This window comes from Megalobrama amblycephala, linkage group LG5, assembly GCF_018812025.1.
Source record: "Megalobrama amblycephala isolate DHTTF-2021 linkage group LG5, ASM1881202v1, whole genome shotgun sequence".
NCBI classification, from domain to species: domain Eukaryota; kingdom Metazoa; phylum Chordata; class Actinopteri; order Cypriniformes; family Xenocyprididae; genus Megalobrama; species Megalobrama amblycephala.
Genome location: NC_063048.1, coordinates 17,205,856 through 17,224,438, shown reverse-complemented (window position 1 = coordinate 17,224,438; position 18,583 = coordinate 17,205,856). Strand labels below are relative to the sequence as shown.

Below are 18,583 nucleotides of genomic sequence, written 5' to 3'. Positions count from 1 at the left end.
GTGTACAGATCGTACATTGTATGCCCGAGTTACAACAACTTCCTGTTTCATGGCGAAAAATCGAACTTTGCCAGGCCGCCACAGACACGCCCTTCAGTGAAAAGTCTAGATCTTTGCAATTTAACGTCGCAAAGGCCTTTAGATTAGACCGACCAAATATGATGTTAATTTGATTAAAGCTCTAGGAGGAGTTTGTTAAAGTACAATGTCTGGAAATGGCAAAAACTGCCAAAATTTTGCAGAGAAAACTCAAAATATCTCACTTCCTGTTGGGTTTTCAGATTTTGCACCCGGAGGCTTTTTTGTAGGTATTGGGCTGTTAGATGTGTCTACCGAATTTCATACCTATACGTGAAACGTAGCGCGAAGGGCACTTAATTGAAATTTTGTAGGTGGCGCTATCGAGCCATTTTGCCACACCTAATTCTAAAACCAATATCAGACGTAAATTTTCACCACTTCTGACGCGTGTGCAAAGTTTCTTGAGTTTGAGCATGTTTAGGCCCTCAAAAATGTGATTCATTTCGGAGAAGAAGAATAATTGGCCAAGCAATTACAATAGGGTCCTCACACCATCGGTGCTCGGGCCCTAATTACGAGTTCTTTTGAAATTTATATTTATCAAACAATCCTGAAAAATGTATCACAAAAAGTATTAAGCATGCAGAATAACTGCTCTTAACACTGATAATACTAATAAGAAATGTTTCTTGAGCACCGAAATCAGCATATTAGAATGATTTCTGAAAGGTGCCATCGAATTGAAAATTGAATTTTCCTCGGCATAGTTAAATAACAAGAGTTCAGTACATGTAAAAGACATACAGTGAGTCTCAAACTCCATTGTTTCCTCCTTCTTATTTAAATCTCATTTGTTTAAAAGATCTCCGAAGAACAGGCGAATCTCAACATAACACCGACTGTTACGTAACAGTAGGGGTGTACGCCCCCAATATTTGCATATGCCAGCCCATGTTCCCAACATTATGAAAGGCATTAGACAAGGGCAGGCAGTATTAATGTCTGGATGTGCACAGCTGAATCATCAGACTAAGGTAAGCAAGCAAGAACAATAGCGAAAAATGGCAGATGGAGCAATAATAACTGACATGATCCATGATATCATGATATTTTTAGTGATATTTGTAAATTGTCTTTCTAAATGTTTCGTTAGCATGTTGCTAATGTACTGTTAAATGTGGTTAAAGTTACCATCATTTCTTACTGTATTCACGGAGACAAGAGTCGTCGCTATTTTCATTTTTAAACACTTGCAGTCTGTATAATGCATAAACACATCTTCATTCTTTATAAATCTCTCCAACAGTGTGTAATGTTAGCTTTAAACTCATTCATAACCAAATGTAAACATTCAAATAAATACCATACTTACGTGATTAGACATGCTGCATGACGGACACTTTGTAAAGATCCATTTTGAGGGTTATATTAGCTGTGTGAACTTTGTTTGCAATGATAGAGTTGAGAGCTTGGGAGGGGGCGGAGAGCACAAGCAATTAAAGGGCCAGCAGCCCTGAATCGGCGCATTTCTAATTATGCCCCAAAATAGGCAGTTAAAAAAATTCTTTAAGACAATGGGGTATTTTGAGCTGAAACTTCACAGACACATTCAGGGGACACCTTAGACTTATATTACATCTTGTAAAAAAACGTTCGATGGCACCTTGAAGAATCATGTAACACTAAAGACTGGAGTAATGATGCTAAAAATTCAGATTTGTCATCATAGGAATAAATATTATTACAATTAAAAAAAAAACTATTTTTTTATTTTGATATATTTCACAGTATAGCTGTACTTACAATAAAACTATACTTTTACTGTATTTTTAATCAAATAAATATAGATTTGCTGAGCATTAGCATCTTATTTCTAAAGCGAAATTTACCCGGATTTCTTTCTCTGTGCAATGAAAACGCAAATTCGCAATTTAGATGGGAATGTAAGTAATGACATTAATATCCCATAATTGAGATAAAACCTTTTGTATCAATTTTGGGGTGAATGATTTCTTTAATTTCTGCAATTTTGCATGTCTCATTTGCTACCATTAGGATTAAATAGGTTACCCGGCTATTAGCCACTGAAAAACCCATCGTTCGACCACAAACTGAAATCACTCCAACACGTGAAGGAAGGAGATCAAATGAAATGCTCTTCTGTTTATTTAAGGGAACTGGTCTACATATGAATCTCGACATAAATCAGCACGGCTTTAAAAATGATGAGCTGATGGATTTCCTGAAATAATGCATGAGGCGATGAGACGTTAATTTTGAGGTGAGAGCAAGGGCCGCCTCATAAGGTCGTTAGTGTGATGAGAAAGCACAAGTTCAGAGGGGGTGCTGACTGCTTCCATAAGGACCATCAGCAGGATTACCTCTCTAATGGCTGCACATTACTTATAACTGAATAGGAAAGAGTCAGGCCAAAGAAAAGTCAGAGGCTCTTTGTGACAAAATAGCCAATTACTTTTGAAAAGCCAGGGGCCGGGGGCAGGTTTCACAGAGGGTCCGCACCGAGAAAGAGAAGAAAATTCATAATGTTATAATAAACTCCTGCCAGGATCTGACATTTATTCACCTTTCATCATAGGAAATCAAATCTTTCAACTTTGCAGGATAGATGAGTTAGTGATTTTTTACTGCCGCCCATTAACAACACAGCCTTTTATTCTGTTTATAGCTTTTTTTTATAAAGAAAAGTCACATTTTTAATATGACAATGGACATTGTCCTTTTCTGTGATGTCTAAAAGGCAACTTTTATAAAACATATTGGTTCAGTCCTGTATGCTGACTGATCCAGTAGAGCTAAAATACGCAATGTAGCAACAGCCACTTGCCTTGTGTCAGTGCAAATCAAACAGGAACTTACGTGACTGGTGTTCAGCTATTGAGTACAGCTCCTCTTGGTCACTTTTTGATTGGCTGAGCTGTGGAAAGAGTCAGAAAGGGTGTAACAATATCAAGCCCTGCGGCTGAACACCAACTGTGATAGTTTTAAATGCGAAACATGCTTTGAACAGGTTTGAAGTGGTCCTGATATGGAGAAGTGTTCTGATGTCACATACTAGTTTGAAAATGATCCTCGCAACCAGGCGGACGGAGTCAGTGGGGATTCTTGGCTGGAGGCGCTGGAGGCATTTGCATTCTCTCTTGTGATCAGGCCATGCTTGTTTCTGAAGGGTGAAAATGAGGATAAAATAGAAAATAAATAGGAAAGATTTCACAAACATGTATGATGAAGTTACACATCTATCAGAGCTTGCCGTTTGTGGTCTCCCTTTAGAGGGAATTATGATGAAAGACTACCCTACAATTAAAAAAAGACAAAGACAAACTTGACAACCTTGAGTGCCTGGAGAGAACAAGGCTGGTTTGACAGTTACAGCTTTGCTATTTTAAAGCAGTGTGGTGTCTAGTTTTGATAGACTGGATGCTCTTGAACTGCAAAGATTTCAGGAGAGCATCTGACAGACACATTAAAGGGATATTTCACCAAAAAATGTAATTCTGTCAAGATATACTCCTCATGTCATTTCTAAACCTGCATGACTTTCTTTCTTCTGTGTTTAGCGAATGTTCATGCTGTTCTTTTAGATTATATAAACCTGAATGAGAAAGTCATAGAAGTAGCCTATATGACTCTTCTGAAGCTTCTGGAGCTGATCAATATTTATAGGGTTAGTTCACCCAAAAATGAAAATTCTGTCATTAATTACTCACCCTCATGTCATTCCACACCCATAAGACCTTCGATCATCTTTGGAACACAAATTAAGATATTTTTGATAAAATCTGATGGCTCAGTGAGGCCTGCATTGACAGCAAGACAATTAACACTTACAATGCCCAGAAAGCTACTAAAGACGTATTTAAAACGGTTCATGTGACTACAGCAGTTCAACCTTAATGTTATGAAGCGACGAGAATACTTTTTGTGAGCCAAAAAAACAAAATTAAGACTTTATGACAATATCTAGTGATGGGCGATTTCAAAACACTGCTTCATGAAGCTTTACGAATCTTTTCAAAAGTCACATGATTTCAGTAAACAAGGCTTCGTTACGTGATAAGTGTTTCGAAATTTCAATGTTTAACTACTGGAGGGCATGACTTTGGCAGTTTAATACACGCTCCGAACCACTGATTTGAAACAAAAGATTCGTAAAGCTTCGAAGCAGTATTTTGAAATCGCCCATCAGATATTGTCATAAAGTCATTATTTTGTTTTTGTTTTTTGGCACACAAAAAGTGTTCTCGTCACTTCATAACATTAAGGTTGAACCACTGTAGTCACATGAACTGTTTTAAATACGTCTTTAGTAGCTTTCTGGGAATCAGAAAGTGTTAATTATCTTGCTGTCAATGGAGGCCTCAATGAGCCATCTGATTTTATTAAAAATATCTTAATTTGTGTTCCGAAGATGATCGAAGGTCTTACGGATGTGGAACGACATGAGGGTGAGTAATTAATGACAGAATTTTCATTTTTGGGTGAACTAACCCTTTAAGCCGTTATTGACTGAAAATCCTTATTTTGAGAAATAAGATTTATGACAATAATGACAAAGTTTGGTCTGTTCCTCTCATAAAGCCATAAAATTATGGTGTTTCCTTTGTCATTTTCACAAATAACAATTCTATTTCTTTATACAGAAATGAGCCAGGGCTTTTCTTTAAATCATCTTTTGTGTCCCATGGAAGAAAGAAAGGTTTGAAAGGACACGTGGCGTGTAAATGATGACAGAATTTTCATTTCTGGTTAAACTATCGCTTTAAGTGCCGTTAAAAGACAAGAAGTAATACTGGAAAATCTTCTGAATGTAGAACATATTTCACAGGTGTATGGCTCCAAGCACCAAATACTTTTGATGAGAAGTCACACTAGACCTCATGCAAGAGTTTCCGATAACTGCCGGCTCATAAGTGTTCGTACAGGAACCTGGAGAATTTTAATGACATTATACTGCCTTTCAGTGCCTAACGTCATATCTCTTCGACGGGCAACAATTCATTAGAATTAACAAACACAAATCTTGCTCTGTCACTGTTTCCCATGGTGTACCTCAAGGATCCATTCTTGTCCACTTTTACTTTTAATCTATATGCTTCCTCTTGGTCAGATCATTCAGCATCATGGTCTTAATTTCCATAGTTACGCAGATGATACAAAAATCTGTCTTAGTGTTCAGCCAAATTACGTTTTTCATCCCCCTTCCATCACTTTATACAAGATCTCAAAGTATAGATGGCTCAAAACTTCTTAAAAATGAATACTGACAAAACAGAAATCCTGTTAGTATAGGCCCTAAATCCCTTGGCTATTGATGGAGTCATATTTAAACCTTCACCCATTATACAGAATCTTGGGGAATTTTTTGGTTCTAAATTATGCTTTGATCCCCATATCAGCAAAGCCAGCTAACGATGATTGTTTAATGTTACCAATAAAATAAACTGTGATAGCTCAGTTGGGCTGCTTTTTACGGAAGAGGATTAGGGCCAAGCAATAATAAAAAAATAAAACCATCTCGAGATTAAAGTTTCGATAAAAATCTTGTTAAATTTTCGAGAAAAAAGTCGAAATAAAATGTTGAGAATAAACTCGTTAAATTACGAGAAAAAACTCGTTAAATTTCTAGAAAAAGGTTGAGATAAAATGTTGAGAATAAAGTCATTAAATTACGAGAAAAAAGTTGTTAAATTACGAGAACAAATTCGTGAAATTATGAGAAAAATGTCATTAAATTTCGAGAAAAAAAGTCGAGATAAAATGTTGAGAATAAAGTCATTAAATTATGAGAAAAAAGTCGTTAAATTTCGACTTTTTATTTAAAGTCAAAAATTACGAGAAAAAAGTTGTCAAATTTCGAGAACAAATTCGTTAAATTACGAATTTGTTTTCATAATTTAACGACTTTTTTCTCGTAATTTAATAACTTTATTCTCAACATTTTATCGACTTTTTTTCTTGAAATTTAACAACATTTTTCTCATTTATTTAACAAATTTGTTCTCATAATCTAATGACTTTTTTCTCGTAATTTAATGACTTTATTCTCAACATTTTATCTCGACTTTTTTTCTCGAAATTTAACAACATTTTTCTCATAATTTAACAAATTTGTTCTCATAATCTAACAACTTTTTTCTCGTAATTTAATGACTTTATTCTCAACATTTTATCTCGACTTTTTTTCTCGAAATTTAACAACATTTTTCTCATAATTTAACAAATTTGTTCTCATAATCTAACAACTTTTTTCTCGTAATTTAATGACTTTATTCTCAACATTTTATCTTGACTTTTTTCTCGAAATTTAACAAGTTTTTTCTCGTAATTTAATGAGTTTATTCTCAACATTTCAATCTAGAGATGGTTTAATTTTTTTTATTATTGCTTGGCCCTAATCCTCTTCCGTAGCTTTTATATTGCAAGGCCTCATGCACATGCAAAAATAAAATAAAATGAATTTAAATAAATTTAAATTAAATTAAATGATATGATATGACTGATATGACAGGAATCTCATTTTGCATTCGTCAAATATTTTTATTTAGGTGTAAAACTTTAAGTAGAAAAAAATAATGAATTTAACCTTTAAATGAAATAAGATTTCATCACAAACTTGTTCATAAAGTTCTGATGATTAGGACCCAACAGCATGTGTAGCTCTTACCTGACACTGAACGCTGCAGTACCGTGCCGTCTTACACTGAGAACATCTCGATAGACTTTCGCCTCTGTTAAGAATAAATAAGACAGAATTAACATCAGCCTCAGTGCTTAGTGTATTTCTCAAGAAACTGCATCCTCAGGCAGAAGAGGAGAAAGTCTGGTTTGATTTACAAGGCTTATAATGAAGCATTCCTGCCCTGACTCAACTTTTTTTTTCTTTAAAGTATACATCTAATGACCACCTTTGCTTTGGAGTTTAGTCTATAACTTTTAAGCTCCAAGTGAGGAATGTGGTTTACATGCAGAAATCAGATGCATGGAAGAGCCAGAACACAAACGGTCAAGTTCTCTCTATAAAATGTCGTTATTTTTAAAAATGTGTTTAATGAGCCTATTTTTTGTTTAAACATGCATGCATGCACAAATCACACAGATTGCATACCTGGTGCATGCATGGTTATGTCAGGGGTCTCTGCTTTATTTGATACAGTCAAAATAAACAAAATTGAGTTGGTCAAGAGTTCTTTTCAAGAGATCTTTTTAAATATTTCTAAAAAACAAACAATGCAAGGAGGAAGCAAGTGATAACTTAATAAATGCATTGAATTTTTAATGCTTAAATATTCTGATATCCTTTATAGAGATGCATATTTATTGATGCTTTCCCATAGATCAAAATACTAAAATACTATTTGAGGGAGAGTTGCCCACCCAAAAACATCTCTCTTTCTCTCTCCCTCCACCCTTGTCTATATCGCTTCTTCCAGATTGAACATAATCACAGGGAGTTAAGAACGAGATACCCCAGATCCATCTTCTTGCCACCTTGCTATCTGGAGGTAGTCTGATTTTTGAGCATGCAAGCCCTTGACAAATCACTTTGTGGGGCTTTCAAGTGTCACTCTCTAAAGAGCAGAGAAACTGAAAAGTGTCAGGCACAAATTATAGTGCAGGCCTGAGCGCTACACGAATGGACCCCTTCCTATATAATGCCATTACATATTGTCCATTCTATGCAGGCTAACATGAATACTGCCATTATTTTCATATCACCTATTTCATGCTGTTTTATATTGCTTTTTCTTATTCCACTTTTGCACTACAATAGTTCTTTATATTTTTATGCCAGTATAGAAAGAGCTTTCACAAAACAATCAAAGAAAAAAAAAAAAAAAAAAAAAAAAAAATCAACCACCGTTCAATAAAGATTTTAATTTCAAATAAATGCTATTTTTTCTTCTTTCTATTCATCAAAGAATCCTGAAAAAAATGTATCACAGTTTCCACAAAAATATAGAGCAACTTAATAAGAAGAAATGTTTCTTAAGCACCAAATCAGCATATTAGAATGAATTAGAATTTCTGAAGAATCATGTGACACAGAAGACTGGAGTAATGATGCTGAAAATTTCATCTTTTCTATCACATGAATAAATGACATTTTAAAACATATTCAAATTGAGAACAGTTCTTTTGAATATTTTATATTTCACAATATATCTGTTTTTACTGTATTTTTGATAACATAAATGCAGACTCAGTGAGCTTAAGAGACTTATTTCAAAAACACTTTTGAAAATAAAAAAGTATATATATTCTACATACAATGAAGACACATAAAACAATCCGTGGAGCTTTAAATATCATGACAGTCTACTGTGTTGACATCTACACACAAATCTTGCTTTCTAACATTGTGCCATCACCAGAACCCTTATGAGATCCAGAATAGTGGAGAAATCTGAGCTGTGCACATTATCACAATCAGACCTCCATGCCGGTGGGTATATCTGCTGATTCAACTTTGAAAGAAAGAACTGCATCACATTATGAAAAAACTAAATGTGCCGAGACACAAACAAAAAAGGAACACGCTGAAATAAAGATGTTATCAGAACAACAATCATGCATTGCCAAAGCCAAAGGTCACGTTTTGAAAATAAATCATTCAGGCTTATGTATATTAGAAATCCTGAATGGATGGTTCCTTTTAACTGACAAAGAAACGGGAAAAATGAGTCTTAGAAAGGATGAGGTGCATTTACACCTCTTATTTTGATAGGTGAAAATGACACTGAGACCTACTTGTACATTATTTCATCTTTTACAAGGTTTGCAATAAAATAAGTTCATCTGAAGATTGTATTTAGTAACTGAAAATGCAAGACAAGCTGGTCATGTGATCTCAACATGGCCCTGCATCAAGGGGTGATGATCCGCAATACCTAGCTTTTTGTCTATGACTGGAGTTTCATCTTATGTGAGTGAACATCATTTTGCCAAATTATTAGAATTTTCAAATGTATTAAAATATTTGTAAAGGTTTATTTTCAAAGTCTTAAAGGTCAAAGTGCATGACAAATAAAGTTGTTGTCTCCTAAAATTAAGGATTGATTCTGAAACATCTGAAACGAGTCGACAGTAATTCCAGTGTTACTTCCTGCATGAACCTATATGTAACAAATTTGCATAATGCTAGCATATGGTCTTCATTGGCTGCCCGTGAACAACGTCTACTTTGACCCGCCTTCAAACACTGTAGTTGTAGCCGAGGCCCGGAAGAGTTTGGCTTGTGTTGTTGACATGTCGAGAAGATATCTTCTGCGTAGCGAAAGCAAATCCACTTTGCATGCACTTTTAAAGGATAAAGGATTTGAATTGATATGGTAAAACCAATGTTACTGTTCGTATCACTGTAAATACAAGCAATGAGAAAGCATCCAGAGCTGAAATTCAGATATGGTAATGGGTGTTTGGTTTTTGACACACGCTGTAAGCAGTAAACCAGACTGGGCCATCTGACCAATCAGAGCAGAGAAGGCTCTCAGAAAGGAGGAGTTTAGAGAGGCAGATTCTTTATCAAACCGTTTCAGACACTGTGAGAAAAGAGGTGATGCTGCAATGTGTATTATGAGAAAATTAAAGTGTTTTTTGATCTTTTACGCATATAAATCTATTGTAGGACCTCCAAAACAAAATTAGGAGCCTTTAAAATAGCATAAAAGGGGCATTTTAATTGTGGAAAATAAAAATAAAAATGACTTAATGTAACTAATGTAATTAGTGAGAGATTTCTTGGGAAAGTACAGTTTGTTTAACAAAGAAAGAAATAAAAGCTAAACATATGATGAAATAATAAGCAATACTAAACCTTGGCATCAACTGGAAATTAAAAAAAAAAAAAAAAGTGTATCCAACAAGGGGCCTGTGGACTCCTACAAAAAAAAAAAAATGCTGATGCTTCAGAAGGTAAGAAAGAGTCATTGGTCATAATGGAATACACAGAGTCTGGCTCTGTCCAAAACCGAAGCACAGGCCGTAAGTCACAGCACAACACAAGAGTCCTACAGCAGCAGAGCAGCCATAAACCTGCTCTTATTACTGCAGACAGGATATGAGAGGTGATTTGAGATGAACAGACAGAGAACTCATCATGATAAAATAAAATAAATAAAACAAAATAAACGTATCGCTAAGCCGAATATGCAGCTATTTCTGTATTTGGGAAAGTTATATGAGTTTTTAATGGCCAGACTCAAATCTGCTATAAAAGCAGGCACTTTGATTCCTCAGAGTATTGATCCTGAGATACAGACAGTAAGTGTTTCCCGACTGATAAGAACTGGCCAGAAAAGCAGCTTTCTCACATAGCACTCTATTACACCAAAATACTGCAGAAGACTAATCTACAGATTCATAAAAGTCATGATTAATATCTATGCAAATTTGGCAAGGTTTGGGAATTTAATAATTGCCATATGTGTGGACTGTGCAAGGCAGTGAAAAAGAACCAGGCCTTTATTAATGATACAAAATGTCAAAATATAATATTATGTTTTAAATATGTCATCAAATAACCGCTGATTCCATCTCAGTGAATTTCACTACAAAGTAGTATGTCCTAATTTTTCCAGACATTTCTTTTCCCTGTAATAATGCGCACACTGTCTGATACAATTTTATCCCTGCACGTACACTGTTTTATTAAAGTATTTTATCTAAGTTATAATTATTTTAAATGATCACCCATATTATTAAATTATAACAAATAGCAATACTCAATTTGTTAAATGCTTCTCTTTTCAATAAACAAATTATTGTGATTGTGAATCACAAAAAAAAGATTATAAGGTCATACAGTATATTTTGTGATTGCACCAGAGTTATTATCATTAACAAACTATCAAAAGCATTTCTGGTAATTGAAATAAAGCAGAGATATTATATATATATATATATATATATATATATATATATATATATATATATATATATATATATATATATATATATATATATATATATATATACTCATTAATGTACACACAGCACCCCATATTGACAGAAAAACACAGAATTGTTGACATTTTTGCAGATTTATTAAAAAAGAAAAACTGAAATATCACATGGTCTTAAGTATTCAGACCCTTTGCTCAGTATTTAGTAGAAGCACCCTTTTGATCTAATACAGCCATGAGTCTTTTTGGGAAAGATGCAACAAGTTTTTCACACCTGGATTTGGGGATCCTCTGCCATTCCTCCTTGCAGATCCTCTCCAGTTCTGTCAGGTTGGATGGTAAACGTTGGTGGACAGCCATTTTTAGGTCTCTCCAGAGATGATCAATTGGGTTTAAGTCAGGGCTCTGGCTGGGCCATTCAAGAACAGTCACAGAGTTGTTGTGAAGCCACTCCTTCGTTATTTTAGCTGTGTGTTTAGGGTCATTGTCTTGTTGGAAGGTAAACCTTCGGCACAGTCTGAGGTCCTGAGCACTCTGGAGAAGGTTTTCGTCCAGGATATCCCTGTACTTGGCCGCATTCATCTTTCCCTCAATTGCAACCACTCGTCCTGTCTCACCAAGGCTCTTCTCCCCCGATAGCTCAGTTTGGCCGGACGGCCAGCTCTAGGAAGGGTTCTGGTCGTCCCAAACGTCTTCCATTTAAGGATTATGGAGGCCACTGTGCTCTTAGGAACCTTAAGTGCAGCAGAATTTTTTTTGTAACCTTGGCCAGATCTGTGCCTTGCCACAATTCTGTCTCTGAGCTCTTCAGGCAGTTCCTTTGACCTCATGATTCTCATTTGCTCTGACATGCACTGTGAGCTGAAAGGTCTTATATAGACAGGTGTGTGGCTTTCCTAATCAATCAGTATAATCAAACACAGCTGGACTCAAATGAAGGTGTAGAACCATCTCAAGGATGATCAGAAGAAATGGACAGCACCTGAGTTAAATATATGAGTATCACAGCAAATGGTCTGAATACTTAGGACCATGTGATATTTCAGTTTTTATTTTTTAATAAATCTGCAAAAATGTCAACAATTCTGTGTTTTTCTGTCAATATGGGGTGCTGTGTGTACATTAATGAGGGAAAAAAAATGAACTTAAATGATTTTAGCAAATGGCTGCAATATAACAAAGAGTGAAAAATTTAAGGGGGTCTGAATACTTTCCATACCCACTGTATATAGCTTTATTTCAATTACCAGAAATGCTTTTATTTCAGCTTTATTTCAATTTATTTCAATATTAAGCCTATATATACACACATACATACATACACACACAAAGCAAATAATGAAATAATGAAAATCACAAAATTAATCTAAAATTAACACAAAAACTAAACATATAAAAATAAAAGCTAATTCAAAATATTAATAAACCTATAAAAAAACAGGAGCTATTGTATAGCTAATGACAACGGCAACAGCTAATAAGTCACATTTTTATACATTGTATGTTGTACATTTTTTATTTTTGTATGTTTTTGTATTGTCCTCCTGCCTTTATAATCATACTTTCAGTGCATGGTGCAATAGCTACAAATCTGGTAACATGCATACATAAATAAATAAATAAAGAGGCATACAAAACCAAAGCATATTTCAAATGGTATGGCATAGAATTTGAAAGCTCATTGTGTCATAGAGAAACACTGCGCTCCAGTGGCCAGACACTCTGACTTCAGCAGATACTAAACTCTAAAAATGACACTCCTTTCATTCAGAGCTAAGAATCAGTCAACCAACAGACCTTATGAATACATTTTATTTTTCATTAACAGCAGACAAATATCCTGAGGCGGATCTCTTTAGATCAGAACCAGCAGAGGATCGGAATCACAGCGGTATCCGCAGGGAGTCAAAAATCAGATTATCCCTATACGGCTAATGCCTAATCGGATTTCTTTATGCGACCGAACACAAAGCAAGGTTTCTTAATTTCAAAAATTGACAATAATTCCACATAAATATGGCATCCTAACATAATCAGCAAATTATCTAACATGAGTGCTGCAAGGATTCGTTTTAATATTCCATGTCCACACACAAAACTATCCTGAAATGACTCTCTGCCCGTTTCCAGTCACACACCGAGAGCTATAATTAGGCAGAAAGATGAGCGTCCGGACTAGAACCAGAGCAGCACTCAACACAGGAGGAAGATGAGGAGGAGGAAGAGAGAGACAAGCACTCTGTCTGAGCTGCTAACAGGACAGATATGAACACTCACTCAGCCACAAACACACACTCTCACTGCCAATTAAAGTGTTTACTCTCAAAGGACACAAACTCTCCTCATAGCTCATCAAAGCCTGTCAGACAACACATAAATGCCACTTTCTATACTAGTCTATTCATTAGGAAGAAAAAAGGGGGGGGAAACTGAAGAAAATAGTGAGTGTATGATGATCATAACACATATATTTTTCTCGTAGCATAAAGGGACTTTGATCAACAACATTTATTTATTATTATTTAAAAGCATGAATACTACTACTATTTCTTTAAAAAAAAAAGCATTGTTATTCCTTCCTCCACGAGGGCAGGACAACCTGTCACTCGCATGAGATCACAGCAATCGCAAATCACAACCATTCAATCATTTCCGGATGGATAAAATTAGGTCCCGCCCTACATTTTCTTCTCATTCAAGAAGCCATTCACTTGGACTATTGCAACTTCTCTGTTCTGCAGACATGTCTGTACTTATATGTTCACTTAACACAAGTGCGCATGCAAGTCAAAGTCAAGCATTTCAATTATTAAATGCGTGTAATATAGCTGTCGAATGTTTTTCAGTCTCTGAACAGCAGTGTTGCCACTGCATGTCGTACATAACATGACACTTTATATTTGAGCTGCATGGTTCTGGATAAATTGATAAATCACAATTTTTTTTGTTTCAAATAAAGATCATGATTCTCCCATGATTCTTGAACTAAACAAAATATCATGTAATATACTAGAGGTTCTGACACAATGTTTTTTGCTGCAGTCTATTTAAAATTATATATATTAATTTAAAATGTATTTATTTTTTAATCAGTTTGAATGAATGATTCAATGACTCACTCACAAAAACTTCACTTGTTTCATTACTGGATGAATCAGCATTTTTTTTTTTTTTTTTTAAATCTCTTGAATGAATGAGTCAATAAATAAATGTATTAACAGTCACTTGTTGCCGCCTAATGGCTTAACAATGTAATTGATACAATGTTTGTTTGATGCTTCAAGTTACAAGAAACATGACAAACCAGGGCCCAGATCAGGACGCAGACAAACTGGCTAAACCGACCGTCTGCTAGCCGCCTCACGTCACAGAACTCAAATAATTCACAGCACATAGAAACTCTTTCACCTAGATATTATCACATAGAGACTGTGTCTGTACCTCGAACTAGTAAATACAAAAAACTTCCGAAACCTTTTAAGGGTAAAAATTTAATTGATGTTCAAAAAATGAAAATCACAGATAAATCAGATAAACAAATGATAAAGCTTGGGTTACTGAATATTAGATCTATTTCTTCAAAAGACTTATTGTAAATGAAATTATCACAGACAATAAACTAGACGTGCTGTGTTTGACAGAAACCTGGCTAAAACCAGACGATTACATTACTTTAAATATCTAGTCCTCAAGGTTATGATTATCGACACAATCCTCGACAGAAAGGCAAAGGGGGAGGTGTTGCTGTAATTTATAGTAATATATTCAGAATCATTCAAAAGAATTTCACATATAATTCCTTTGAAGTGATGGTGCTTTATGTAACATTATGTAAGTTGACATTTGTGCTGGCTACTGTATACAGGCCACCAGGGCACCATAATGACTTTATCAAAGAATTTGCTGATTTTATATCAGAGTTAGTACTGGCTGCGGATAAAGTCCTTGTTGTTGGTGATTTTAATATCCATGTAGATAATAATAAAGACGCATTTGGATTGGCATTTGCAGACATTTTAAACTCTATTGGAGTTAGACAACACGTGTCAGGACCCACTCATTGTCGTAATCATACCCTAGATCTAATACTGTCGCATGGAATTGATATTGATGCTGTTGAAATTCTACAGCAGAGCGATGATATATCAGATCATTATTTAGTCTCGTGTATAATACAATTAGCCAAGGCTACAAAACCACCACCCAGCCATAAATATTGTAGAACCATCACGTCGACCACTAAAGATTGCTTTATAAATAATCTCCCCGAGCAGTTTCATCGCCTTAGTATACCTGACAACTTAGAAGAACTCGATGCTGCAACAGAAACTATTGGCTCTCTCTTTTCCAGCACATTAGATGCAGTCGCTCCTTTACGTCTAAAGAAGATTAAGGAAACTAATCCAACGCCGTGGTATGATGAGCACACTCGGGCTCTAAAACGAGCTGTTAGAAAAGCTGAACGTAGTTGGAAGAAAACAAAACTAGAAGTTTTTCGCCTTTCGTGGAAAGAAAAAATGATTGAGTACAGAACGGCTATAAGAAATGCTAGATCTACTTATTTTTCAAATCTCTTAATAGAAAACAAACATAATCCCAGGTATTTATTTGACACAGTGGCTAAATTAACTAGAAACAGAGATTCAACTGCTGACGTTTCCATAGAGCACAGCAGTAATGACTTTATGAACTTCTTTACTTGCAAGATTGATAATATTAGAGAGAAAATTAAAAACATGCAACCGTCTACAGTTTCGCTTCAGACAGTGCACTGTAGTGTCCGTGAGGTAAAACTAGAATCATTCGCCGCTATAGGAGAGGAAGAATTATCTAAACTTATCAAATCATCAAAATCAACGACATGTATGTTAGACCCAATGCCGATTAAACTACTGAAAGAAATGCTTCCAGAGGTCGTAGGTCCACTTCTTGATATAATTAATTCATCCTTAACACTAGGATACGTGCCAAAAACCTTTAAGCAGGCTATTATTAAACCTCTTATTAAAAAACCTCAACTAGATCAGAGAGATTTAGTAAATTACAGGCCAATCTCGAAATCTACCTTTTCTGTCAAAGATACTAGAAAAGGCAGTTTCAACACAACTGTGCTCCTTTTTAGAAAGAAATGGAATCTGTGAGGATTTCCAGTCAAGATTTAGACCATACCATAGTACTGAGACTGCTCTCGTTAGAGTTACAAACGATCTACTCCTATCATCCGATCGTGGCTGTATTTCTCTATTAGTGTTATTACATCTCAGTGCTGCTTTTGACACTATCGATCACAACATTCTTTTAAAAAGACTTGAAAACTATATTGGCATTAGTGGAATTGCTTTGGCATGGTTCAAATCGTACTTATCTGACCGTTATCAGTCTGTAGTAGTTAATGAAGAGATGTCGTATCGATCACAGGTTCAATATGGAGTACCACAAGGCTCAGTACTAGGACCGTTGCTTTTCACTCTGTACATGCTGCCCTTAGGAGAGATAATTAGGAAGCATGGTGTTAGTTTTCACTGCTACGCTGACGATACTCAGCTCTATATTTCCTCGCGCACTGACGAAACCTACAAATTCACAAAACTAACAGAATGCATAGCTGACATTAAAAACTGGATGACAAGAAATTTCTTATTATTAAATTCAGAAAAAACTGATATCCTAATCTTTGGACCAAAAACTTCCTCACGAAAAAACCTTGAATACTCTCTAACACTTGACGGGTGCTCCATTAAATCTTCGTCCTCAGTTAGGAACCTGGGTGTGCTCTTTGATACCAATCTTTCATTTGAAAGTCATGTTTCTAGTATCTGTAAAACCGCCTTCTTCCATCTAAAAAATATATCTAAATTACGACATATGCTTCTCAATGACAAATGCGGAACAGTTGGTTCATGCATTCATGACCTCAAGACTAGATTATTGTAACACTCTACTGGGTGGTTGTTCTGCTCGGCTTTTAAACAGACTACAGTTGGTCCAAAATGCGGCAGCTAGAGTTCTTACTAGAACCAGAAAGTATGACCATATTAGCCCAGTTCTGTCAACATTACATTGGCTCCCTATTAAACATCGTATAGATTTTAAAATCTTGCTACTTACTTATAAAGCTCTAAATGGTTTAGCTCCCCAGTACCTAAGTGAGCTCTTAATGCATTATAGTCCTTCACGTTTATTGCGATCTCAGAATTCAGGCCAGTTGATAAAACCCAGAATATCAAAATCAACTGAAGGCGGCAGATCCTTTTCCTATTTAGCACCTAAATTCTGGAACAATCTTCCTAGCATTGTTCGGGAAGCAGACACACTCTGTCAGTTTAAATCTAGACTAAAAACACATCTCTTTGCTCTTGCATACACATAACACATTATCAATACATTAACATTTTTCAAATCCGTTAAAGGATTGTTACGCTGCAATAATTAGGTCGGCCGGAACCGAGAACATTTCCTATAACACTAGATATACCTGTACATCAGAATAAGAATGGCATCTACGCTAATATCTGTCTCTCTGCTTATCCTGAGGTTTTCGGGGTGCTGGATCCAGGCCGTATCCAGATCAGATGGAGAACCTGTGTCTGGACCTGACTACAACGTAGCCCAGGAGACAATGGGCCTACAGATCCAGTTCTGGCTGCATCTATAATTCAGATTTTTAATCCCCGTATCCGCTTACATATATTTATATATAATCTATTTTTAAATCTCTATAATAAAAATGTATAATTCAGATTTTGATCTCCATATCCATTTACATATATTATATATATATCTTCCAAGGGTTTTTTCCCTCCTAGGACTTTTTTCCCAGTGTTAGCACGCTGGGTTTTTCTCCTAGGGGTTTTTTTCCACCCCTGGGAGTCAGCCGACATTGGCTTAATGTAGCACCATCTTGTATATGTTACATATTACCACGCTTGTTTGTACAGCTTATTTTTAACCACTTCCCTTTTTTCTGTGCTTCTAATATGTAAAGCTGCTTTGAAACAATTACCAATTGTAAAAGCGCTATATAAATAAATTTGACTTGACTTGACTTGACTTTCAAAGCGGGATTTATTCCATTTTGATTGCTTCCTGTGATGGAATTTTTTAATTAATCATAACTAAAATTTATTTTTCCTTGCAGGAATAACATTTATATGCTTTTGAAACCTAAATGTCCTTAAACCTTGCATGGGCCTAAGTCATTGTGTGTCTGAATCATGTCCAAAAATAAGAAAAGTGGAAATGACACTTAGGGACAGCTAGACAACTATCTAAATATAATAGCCCCATGATATTGAATAACCAACAAACTAATAAACACATGATTTGTGCAGATCTTGCTTTACCTAGTAACATGAGGGTTTGACATATGAAAAACCAATCATATTGTAGAATGCTTTACCATGCTCCTATCCTATATAAACTGTTGTATTCTTCTTGCTGGTGGGATTCTCTGTAAGGCCGAGATGTCGGCCAACTCGAACAGGTATTGAAATACGCTTAGTAGAGTATAAATTCATAGGTGTCTGGGACACCCGGTTTAACTTAAGTTCACACTTAAAGGGTTGGTTTCTGATTCAATTATGATCCGATGCTTCATGAAGCAGTATTTTGAAATCGGCCATCACTAAATAAGTCGTTAA

At 35.4% G+C, this 18,583-nt stretch overlaps 1 protein-coding gene across 1 annotated transcript in view; it reads right to left on the bottom strand.

The window, feature by feature from the left end:
- smyd3 (SET and MYND domain containing 3) overlaps positions 1 to 18,583 on the bottom strand; it is a 240,256-nt gene that overhangs the window by 199,539 nt on the left and 22,134 nt on the right. Inside the window, exons 2-4 of the mRNA XM_048190903.1 lie at positions 6,707 to 6,770; positions 3,095 to 3,202; positions 2,899 to 2,956 (exon numbers count right to left, since the gene is read on the bottom strand). Of these exons, the coding sequence (XP_048046860.1) occupies positions 2,899 to 2,956; positions 3,095 to 3,202; positions 6,707 to 6,770 (230 nt within the window). The remainder of the gene's footprint in view (positions 1 to 2,898; positions 2,957 to 3,094; positions 3,203 to 6,706; positions 6,771 to 18,583) is intronic.